At 36.1% G+C, this 11,398-nt stretch overlaps 1 protein-coding gene across 1 annotated transcript; it reads right to left on the bottom strand.

Moving 5' to 3' along the window:
* Positions 1–301: 301 nt before the first annotated feature.
* On the bottom strand, positions 302–10,770 carry LOC110441832. Its single transcript, XM_021485096.1, has 5 exons — positions 10,757–10,770; positions 3,984–4,130; positions 2,584–3,040; positions 1,237–1,403; positions 302–1,059 (listed from the first exon to the last, which is right to left on the bottom strand). Exons 2-5 carry the CDS (start codon positions 4,092–4,094, stop codon positions 439–441), a joined length of 1,356 nt encoding a protein of 451 aa, XP_021340771.1. The 5' UTR covers positions 4,095–4,130; positions 10,757–10,770; the 3' UTR covers positions 302–438.
* Between the last annotated feature and the right edge of the window lie 628 nt (positions 10,771–11,398).

Raw genomic sequence — 11,398 nt, 5'->3', positions numbered from 1 at the left:
ACCTCCATCAGAGACACAAATGCTCGTTTGATGGCCTGTAGCATTGCGTCGGTTGACACATTTTCTTCCAAATCAAATTCATATTTTGCTTTGATGTCAGCGTTCGTTCTTGTTACTGTTTCAAACTGTTCTTTTATCCTAAATTTATCGTTCCTGTGCAAGTACCACACGCATTTCTGATGGCATTTTGTACAATTGCCTTTTTTCATAGCGGCACAGTTCTTTTTACCATCGTTGTCCAGAATTGTGCAGCGATAATGACATGTAGTATGGCACACGATACAGTTGGTAACATGCGTTCCAGGTTCAAGCGGGATTTTCTCTTGACGATACACCTCCTCATCGTACGTAAACGGGTTGTTGTGTTCTATGTCGATAGCAAACCTCTTCACAGTATCTCTGTCGGACTGCACGTTCGCGAGATTCATGAGTTGTACGTTAATCTCCAAACGATTTTCCTGCAGATGTGTCATTTTCTCTTGTTGCCTTTTTTTTATTGGGCTGTGTTGTTGTCATCGGAGTGGTCTTTAACGCTGGGCAGGGTTTCATGTTTGAAAGATGGTTTAAAAATCCTTCAAATCCTCTGGAGCTTAATTTCCACGAAGTCTTTCCAAGCAGAGCGTCTTCAGTGTACGGTGGGAAGAGCGTCGAACTGTTAAAGACAAAGAAACGCTGTGTCGGGACCCCAACAGTTGAGAGGATTTTAAGCACGGATGGCTCTTTCCCGTCGGCAAACGTCAGCATAGGAATTATGTTCCCATGCATGTTGTCTCCAAATATGGACACAATGCCATCCAATATGTCGCTAAAGGCCTTGTCGATACCGCTAAATGTGACAGGGTTGGCCTGACTGACGAAGCAAACAGCATCTATTCCATTCATACCCTTGGGACCTCTGGTGGACAGGAAGAATTTGAGACGTTGAAGGAGATTCTGGTTTCTTTCATACGATTCTGGTCCTTCGTGGAAGCTTGGGGTGTCTATGATATTCAAAATGAAGTCAGTGTCTGTCGTGACCGGATGTACTTTGTAGCTTGTGATCCATTCAGTAGGTGATTCCTAGTAAAGGAGAATATTACTGGAAATATATAATCACATGTCATCATGTGACATAAACAGTACACCAAACGACTATAGGATGTGATATTTTAAGTTGACCATAATATCATTACGTATGGTATACAGCACTAATTAACATTGTAATCAGAAATCACCTCACAAACATGATATAAATACCTGTCTGGAAGATGTAATTTCTGGTTCATCTGTAATTTTCAATCGGTATTCGTGTTCCCATTTCACACCAAGACTGTGGTTGACAAGTCCGTTGATTAGAGTGGTTTTCCCTCCTGTTCTTGGGCCGACCATCAGTACAGTTTTCTCTCGAAGACAAGTCGAGTTTCCTATAAAAGAACAATCGAGCAATATAGATAAGCAGTTACAACAATAATAGAAATAATCAGTTACATCAAAAATATAAGTAATCAGTTACATCAAAAATAGAAATAATCAGTTACATCAATAATAGAAATAATCAGTTACATCAAAAATAGAAATAATCAGTTACATCACAGGTACTAGCCTCGTCTGTCAGACGCTGATTGGCTTCTAAATTTAACGGACCAATCAGCACCGAGGTAACAAAAAATAGAGAAAATGGCAGGCTCTGTTCAGATTTCCGATCGTCAGCCTGACCAGCCTGAAAACTGGACTCGGGTGTCCGCCATGATAATAAAAGGGTATGAACTATACTACAAGTAAGTTTGTTTCCAATCGTAGAAACGCTGTACTGGCATTGAATAGGGTACATGCCGTGTGTTAGACGCTACTCACTAGGAATTTAGCGTGTAATCCCGTGGACAGTCTACCGAAAATTCGACTACATGATATATGGAAAATCATGCATCAAATTAAAAAAAAATCCTGACAATCTAGACTGCTCCCGGTGTCATATTATAAACAGTTTTGACAAACTCGCATGTTTTCTGGGACGGGGTCATTTTACTGGGGGGACGGAGTGATCATCCTTGATTATATTATAGGTGTATTGACAGACGGGGCTAGTACCTGTGGTTACATCAAAAGTAGAAATGATATGTTACATCAAAAATAGATCATCAGTTACATCAACAATATATATAACCTGTTACTCAACGTTGCTATTATATACAAATGGAAGATAAAAACACTACACAGTAAAATAAAATCTTAAAAAAGTCAGGATTAGATTAGATGTACCAGGTACTCTGTAGCTTACTATTTGTAAAACAGCCCTACACTTTGTATTGCTATATCCTTTAGGAATCTTCAAAACTGCAAATCTTCTGAAGCAGTAATGCAAACCTGAATAGTATCTTTAATGCTGCAAAATCATGGTAATTAAAGTATTTTGTTAACAACATTTCAATATCTACTTAAGCGAATAGAAAATAAGACAAATTCCTCTTTACCACGTCAATGACGCTTAAATGTAGGCCCGATATAACAATTTGTCTGAACTAGCACCGATGTACGGACGGAGGGAACTCGTCAGTTTTGTTGAGCGCGGGATAACAATATGGAATGTTTTTGATTCAAACTTACCGTATCTACATTTTCTTGTCTTTTGATCATCGTCTTTTGATGACTGTATCTCAACTAAAGGAAGTCTGTAAACGCTTGGTGGCCCATCAATTATCTTCTTGCAGTACTTTAGGATCCCACACACCTTTGAGCAACCTGTTGTTATTTCCGCACTCTTGCAGCTAAAATCGCTGTCACAACCATCTGAGTAAACTGCTCGCACCATGAATTCATATCTAGTGTTCTGTAGGAGTTCGTTGAAGCGATGGAATGGTTGTTGTCTGTCTTTGGTAGAAACAATTGTCGATGACCAAATATGATCACCAGCGACTTTTATTCGGATCTCATAATGGGAAACCTCGTCTTTTTCGATCTTGTCCCATTCCAGGCATATATAATCAGTACCTATATCTGTTGACCGTGGCTGACCGGGTCTAACTGGACGTTTAAGGGATGACAGGAGGGTGATGATATAGCCCTATAAAATAGCAAAGCAGTAGAAACAATGTTGATTTATATCAAGTTCTATATTAGCTTCAGGTCTTCCGGCTTAGCTGTATAGACAAGTATTTACAATGGATGTACAAATGACGCAGAATAGCAAAGTTTAAACAACTTCGTAGAAGAATATCAACATTTGAAACATCAAATTCATAATTATTTAGAACTATTTTCCGATTTGACTTTAATACACTAAAATTATAATTTTACCATCCGTACCAGAATTATAACTATTTCCTTTCAAAACAATGAGCCTCGCACACCCTAAACAATAAAACGATATTCAGAATCTAAAGTCTCCCGCTAAACATTCGGATTAGCACAAGCATCTAGTAAAACAAAATAGACTAACAGCATAAGTTGTAATGTCCGGACAAACGGAGTTGACTTATATCAGTAACGAAGGATATGAACAAAAGTATTTGTCTTTCATCAGTAACGAATTAAGGATCTGGACAAACGGATTTGACTTATTCCAGTTACGAAGGATCGATTTGGACAATTAGAGTTGACTCATATCATGATCAGCAACGAAGGATCTGGACAAACTGAGTTGACTTACATCAATAACAAAAGGATCCGGAAAAACGGAGTTGACTTATTTCAGTAACGAAGGATCGATCAGGGCAATGGGAGTTGACTTTTATCAGTAACGAAATTATCCGGACAAACGGAGTTGACTTATTACAGTCACGAAGGATCTGGACAAACTGAGTTGACTGATATCAGTAAAGAGCGATATGGACAAACTGAGTTGACTTACATCAGTAACGATGGATTCGGAAAAGCGGAGTTGACTTATATCAGCAATGGAAGTTTTGAAAAAAGGATTTAACTTATATCATTAATATTCATATTAATAATTAAATTAAAGTAAAACAATGCAAGTTATCAACGATTTCGAAAAATCCGGTTTTTACCCTTAAAAAATTGTACACTTTCTGCAGGCAAATGTTGATGAACTGTAGCTTATCTGCAAACTGGATACCCAGCTGGAAACCGTAAATCTTGAAACCATGAACATGGTCCATAGTAAGTGACTGGCTCGTTTAGCTACGTCTCGAGTCCTGGAAAAGAAAGATGCTCGATTGTTCAAACTGATAAGCCTACATTTATATATGAATAGAACAGTGACGTTTAAAAGAAGAGGAATCTATGTGTGCATAGATAGTGAAGTTTATGAGAGAAATCTATGTATGTTTAGACAAGGACGTTTCAGAGGAGAGGAATATATGTGTGCATACACAGGAAAGTTTCATTTGAGAGGAATCTATGTGTGCATAGACAGGGACGTTTCAGAGGAGAGGATATATATTTGTAAATAGACAGGGACGTTTCAGAGGAGAGGATTTCTATTTGTAAATAGTCAGGGATGTTTCAGAGAGTTTCTATTTGTAAACAGACAGGGACGTTTCAGAGGAGACGATGTCTATTTGTAAATAGACAGGGAAGTTTAAGAGGCTTTATATGTGGGTATAGACAGGGACTTTTCAGAGGGAATAAATCTATGTTTGTTTAGACAGGGAAATAAAGATGAGATACTTTCTATCTGTGTAAAGACGAAAGTTTAAGAGAAGATAATTTCTATGTGTGTATAGACGAAAGTTTAAGAGGAGGGGAACCTATGTGCGTATAGACAGGCAAGTTTCAGAGGAGATGCTTTCCTCAGTAACGACACATATCTAAAGCCCAGAGACTATAGCCATGTATCTGAAATTTTGTCGAAGGTTAGTTTGTAATCGCATTTGTGGTCTAGATATGTATTTGTGATATTATATTGTGATGCCTGATTGAAGGTTTGGTACAATTGTTGTTTAATTTTCTAAAAGTTACTTTTTGTTAATTGATACTCTGGTAATTATATTTAGTAACGCCTATTCACAGTATGTGGGGTGATACTATATTATATAGAATATAGATCTACAATGTGGCAAGTATACCAAGCTTGTAACGAAATAATACCGCTCCGCACAGGGCAACTTATACATCTGCTCCCATATAAACCAGAACTGTAAGCTTAAGGTTAACTAAGGCAAAGCACGACATCGGGGGGTAAACTTGTAGTACTTTTTCATTCCGACCCTTTTAAAAGAAGTAATGCCCTGTTGTTGGATGTACAACATCAGGGGGCAGTTACCATATATAAAAAAAGAATACCTGGATACTTCAGGTGGTATTTATCATATCTGGAAACTTTCATTGAAATTCATCCATAACTTAAGAAGTTGTCCGGACAAAAAGTTTCAGAATTTGTTCAACAAAGGGCCATAAGTTCGTAAAAATAAGGTCAGAATGAAAAAAGAATACCTGGATGCACAACCTCAGGTGGTAGTTATCATATCTTGAAAAATTCGTTGAAATTGGTTCACAACTTTAGAAGGAGTTGTTTTCTACGGACAGACAGACAGATATGCATTCCGGTAAATCTATACCTTTCCATATTCAATATTATGTCAAGTTTACAGGAGAGCATTTCTTGTTGTCTCCAATAATATCAACAAAATATAAAGTTAATCCCTATATTTACAGTATTTTCCCTCATCCTTAAACGTTTTATTTCATTTCACTTGAATGCTTAAAGAATAACATAAATTCGACACTTTATTTCGCTGACTGGAAAAGCTACATTCTTGTAACTCCCTATACTTTCACTCCCGATACCTTAGCAACAGAAGAAACGGCCATTATCAATATTTCACATTCTTGCATAGTTTGCAATTTAAAATGTGTTTTTTTTTCTGGAAAATTTGTGGTCCAAACAAAACGATTTTATTCGCACATTATGCTTTAAAATAGCAATTTGTTATCGAAATTTGTTCAACAGAATGAGTGTATCGCTTTTATTGTCATGTGTCGTGTTTGACTTCGCTACAGAAGGAAGTGTGGAGCGAATAGCCTGGTGTTAGGAGATGAATAGTCTCTGTAAAACAACCTTACCAATGATTCGTTTCTGTGTCCACTTACAACTACATGAATTGGCGAGTTTCGTAGTTTCGTAGTTTCGTAGACTTAGCTTTGAATAGATGTAGCACGTAAACAACACAATGTATAATGCGTCGCACATTTACTACAAAGACAAATAATCAATCGTTCTTGGTTTTTATACACGCGTGTTGCATTTGTTTAAAAACCACAAACTTAGATCTACCGTACTGCACATTTCGTCAGTGCAACCATTCAGTGTTTTCGGCCGAGTTAATTACAATTGAAATTAAACATTTGCATAATTCGAATCGCATTTTGTTCGCACTTCGATATGCAGTTGCTGTTTTTACAGTTAATCTATTACAGAAAGCTGTTTAATTATAACTTTGTGAACACGATTTAAAGGGCGTCATAACAAAAGTTTTGTCAGCTTTCCTCTGCATTAACCAATACGGTACGAAACACTATCAGCTTTATACATTTATATACAAAGGTCTGTTCGGAATATGTTATCTATACAAACAAACATAAAACTTAGTTACATCTTGGATGTACTCACGGGTACGGATTTCACAGCCTTTTCACTTTCGTTTTCCCTGGACGTAATTCATTGTGACGACATTTTGTGCCAATGTTAGGCTCGTAAACACCTTTTAGACAAAACTTTAAAGGATAATTATTTAATATAGGTGAACTCTCAGACAGATTACATCAGATTACATCATTAATAAGATTCGTTTGTGGACAATGTATTGCTCAAATGTACTTTTTGTTCCCTTACAGTATTATTTAATGCAAAAATCAGATAAAAAGGATCAATTTTGTCGTAATTGTTTTGTGACGTTTTGATATAATATAACAATATATACATGTACATAAACGATAAAGAGTTCGTAAATAAGGTTACGGTTCGTAGATTTTCTATACCACAGCATATGCACATTAGCATTCAACCTGGTGTATGCTTAATTAGTCAGACGAAGATAAATCAATATCAATTGTCGGTCTTTGGCAGTCATCGAATCGTGCTACATGCATCGAACTCAAAGAAAAAATGTACAACGAAACAGTTGTGTTACACAGATTGCTGTATAAGATAAGAGGCATAGGTATATCCGGGTTAAGTGGAATCAACCATTGTTTGTTTTTGAGAATGCACAGTAATCGTGTTTATCTATTTCTTTCTTTTTTAACGATACATTTGATAGTATTTCGGTATTTTCTTACAGCTAATTCATCCAAGCAATAACTTTTAGACACATGCACTGATCAATAGGCGAGACATGACGTGCGATATCGGACCTGTGGATATGTATGGAAGCGCAATGAGTGGGGTGGTAGCCATTTGAAGCGAACAGCCTTTTCACGTAAAAATGAATAAATTTACAACATTTGATAAAGAACCCATTTAACTAAAATAAGGCACTCTAACGCACCTTACATATATCTCCAACTCATACAATCTATACAACGGTTTTTAGGAATTCGCAGGAGCTGTCTTATCAGGCGCTGACTACTAGTCCTATGCCACCTGTCTAATATCTCCTATTTGTGTATGCTTGAGTGTGTACTGGAGGGTTGTTTTGTAAGGGACCATGCTGTTCAATTATGTCTCCTCACTAGAATGCTAAAGCACTGCAACACCAAATGGATGCCATTTCATTGGGTGACGACTCAGCTTATTACATCAGCATAAATGTATAGGAAAATTGAGGCTAAGACAGTTTTGCACTGTTACAGGAAAAACACCGGAAGCTTTTGTGTTCATTCAGGGATATTGGTCAAGGTCTTTTTCCACCTCTTCGCAATATTGGTCACTGGTGTATTTCGAGAAGGAATATGCTCTTAATTACGCCTGTGTGGCTTAGAATATACCCTACTTACAATACCTTAGCTGTTATGTTGGAATACATGATGTCACTGTAAACAATAATGCTTATCGAGGGTTTTTTAATGTTAAATGAACATAACTTTGATTATGTCACTTGGCAATCACTACGAGAATAGCGCTAACGTACATGTAGGGTAAAATGGCGTCGAATACCAGAAACCTAGGGCTGTATAGATGGTACGTCACATGAAATATATTTCCCCGATAATTATGGAGTGTTTGTAATATCCTTCTCCAATCATAACACCATTCATCTCCACACAAATTGATTGGAAGCCAATCAGTTGTCAAACCGCCTTTATTTGTTTAACAGAACAACGCGAAGATATAGAGTGTTTGTAGTGAGCAGGATATACCAATTAAAGAATTTCGGGTTATTTTGGTACTTTGTGTCAGGAGAGAGAATGAATCAGATTATTGTTAGGTGTGCTTGTCTTGACCAGAGAATGACTGGAATATTTTTTATCAATTTTAAACGGATTCTGTTGCGTCAGTTTGACGGCTATGTTTATCCATAGTCGTACATACACAGGTATACGTATGTAGTGATTATACGCTCATGCTATAGATAAAGCGGGTAGGCCGGTCGAGAGAAGACTTATTAAAGTAAAAACAAAATATCGAATATCTCCCCTTCACATATGTATGCGTAAACGTATATAAATCCTTTTGTAATACTTCAAGTCTGTATACGTTATTTAAAGGGGCATCACGGTGACGTGTAGATTTTTTTGTCTTTTATTTCAAATACTACATAAACATATCAAGTGAGTCTCCTTATGGAAAATAACGATCGGATTTGGCTGATATAGATTCATAAAAATGAATGATTTTAAGAAAATTATCGGGATTTCTACCTGTCTGACCAACGTTTTATCAAGGATTTCCAGAGCTACTATAACGCATGCGCCTAGGTAATTTCATTATGAATAGTTCAGTCGTCAGGCAGCTGCAAGGCAGAACGTTTATGGTGCAAACTTTCTGCCTCACACTGTTTACTGTGGCAGTAAAGAAAATTAAAACCAGAAATACCATCAGGTTTGGGTGATAGCTAAGGTTTATTACTGTATTATTATCATTACGTAATATTGCATGAATTATGATTATGTATCATTACATAAAATTGTATAATAGGATTACGTAACATATTTTTTATTACTACTAATACCGTGAGAGAAAAAAACACATGTAATAACACATTACTGACATAAAACAAACTAGCTACAATTGTATGCCATTAGTGTTAGGTTGGGCTGGAGTGGTAGAAATTTAAAATCCTGCCGACTTTCAAAACAGCAAATGACATGATCTGTACTGCACGACAGAAAATTTGAAAATGAAGCGTTTCTCTGAAATTTCTATATACATATCTGAATTCAGGCTCAATTCAAAATTGGCTAATAGACAACAAACTTTCCATTCATCTGGGTAAAACTGAAAGTATAAATAAAGTATGATTTTTGGATCCAAAAAAACCTCAAAACCTTACCAGGTGAAAGTTTCAAAGTAAATTGCAATGGACTTAAAATTGAGTCCAAATCCTCAGTAAAATATCTTGGTGTTCAGCACTGATGCAATGCCATTTTGATAATGCCTGCTCGTCCTGGCACAGCGGCCTTACCAAAACATTTCAACAGAAACTACAAATTATGCAGAACAAAGTTGTAATATTTATACTCCGGCTGGACCATTGGAAACGAATTTCATTTGAGGAACTTGTCTCGTTAAACATGCTAAATGTAAATCATAGAGTTAAGCAGCTTCGTCTCAATCATGGTTTTAATATTTATCATCAGTGCTGTCAAAAGTATATGAATAAATGTTTTATTAGAAATAACAATACTCGTTTTACAAGATCTTGCGAACACAATTTTTTAGTACAATCTATTAGGGGAGCTGAGTCCTCCACTTTTTTCTATAAAGGAATCAGAGACTGGAATTCTATACCCAGGTCAATCAAATGTCTACACAAAAAAAACCCATCAATTTAAACTTCAGGTTAAACATCACTTCATGGAAATAGCTAAAAGGGAACATCAAAATGAATTTGTCGTTTTATTATATTGAATTTCCCTGTACCACTTTGAGTTCCTTTAATAATTGTAGTATTCATTATAAGAATCATCCCATCAGCTTGACCGGTTGCTAATATTTTTCCAAAGCAACCATTTGGAAATAAGTTTTTTCAAAACCTTCATGGGCCATCCTAGGTAAAAGATAACCAGTTGAAGATTATTATTCACTGTCTGTACCTCCAAAATTGTATGTGATATTCATACAAACTGTGATAATACTACTACCTAGTGCTGAATATATGCTTTTTACTTGAAATAATATAATGTTTAGTCATATGCTTTTTGTGATATCTGAAGGTTAGTCTTTCATCAAAAACCATTCTGTGATCTCATTGCTTGTGTAATGTAATTTCCATTAATTCAGTTTGCCATCTATGTTGATACAGTGCTATATGTCAAGCGTGTAGACCGGTCGCGAGGTGTTTGTTTCATTATGTGTCGATATTTTGCTGCAATTTTACGCTGCTCGTTAGCACGTTATTAGACGAAACTTTAAAGGCTAATTCTTTAATACAGGTGTTCTCTCAGACAGAAAACATTTCTAATAAGATAGTTGTGGACAATTTATTGCTCCAATATATGTCCTTGAGTTAATTTTGTCGTAATGGTTTTATTTGTTTCCCTTATACCGTTGCTATTGTCAAATTTACATCTTGAAGGCGAAAACATGTTGACATAAACAACTTATAAAAGTACAACATGTACTTTATCTCCGAATCATACCCATTTACATAACTACATAACTTCATATATGTTTCAACACATACTATAACACAACGCATGTAAAATAAGTTTAACTTACCGTTCAGCTTGAATCGTACGAATGGGTTGAACTGGCTTGTTGCGCGTCTTTAAACGTGTAGGTTCCGGGATGCCAAGAAATAAACCAGGTATTCCAGGTAATTGTACACTGCGTAAGTTATAAATAAACCAACCTATACATATGTATAAAGAACAAAAGGTTCTAAAACGTTGTTATAATTTAACTTACCTCGAGTTGAGATTTCCCTGTCCAAGAACCACACCCACGTAAGATTATATTAATCAACTATAGTGATTACTTCTGTCTACGTCCATACTACAATAACAATTTTCATTTTATCACAAAAAGAAAAGGCATCTAGTCCAGAACATTTGGAATTCCAGAATTTAGAGTAAAACGTTGCAATTTTCGAATGATTCAAGCTGGCAAATAAATCAACAGTAAATGGCCCCATCCCTAATTGAGAAAATTGATTGAGAAAATTGATTGAGAAAATTGACAATGAGCGGGGACAACCTAATCTTCGACATGGAACTCTTTGCTATATGTGTCCGCAATATTATTTAGATGCCTGGGTACCCATTATACATTTTTGGGACATCATGATGAGGTATATTTTTTAATGACTTTTTTTGAAATACTGCATGAATATATCAAGTGAGTCTCCTAATGGAAACTACG

Source organism: Mizuhopecten yessoensis, unplaced genomic scaffold (assembly GCF_002113885.1).
Source record: "Mizuhopecten yessoensis strain PY_sf001 unplaced genomic scaffold, ASM211388v2 scaffold716143, whole genome shotgun sequence".
Lineage (NCBI taxonomy): Eukaryota > Metazoa > Mollusca > Bivalvia > Pectinida > Pectinidae > Mizuhopecten > Mizuhopecten yessoensis.
Note: the sequence above shows the minus strand (reverse complement) of the source record. Positions and strands in the feature narration are given on the sequence as shown.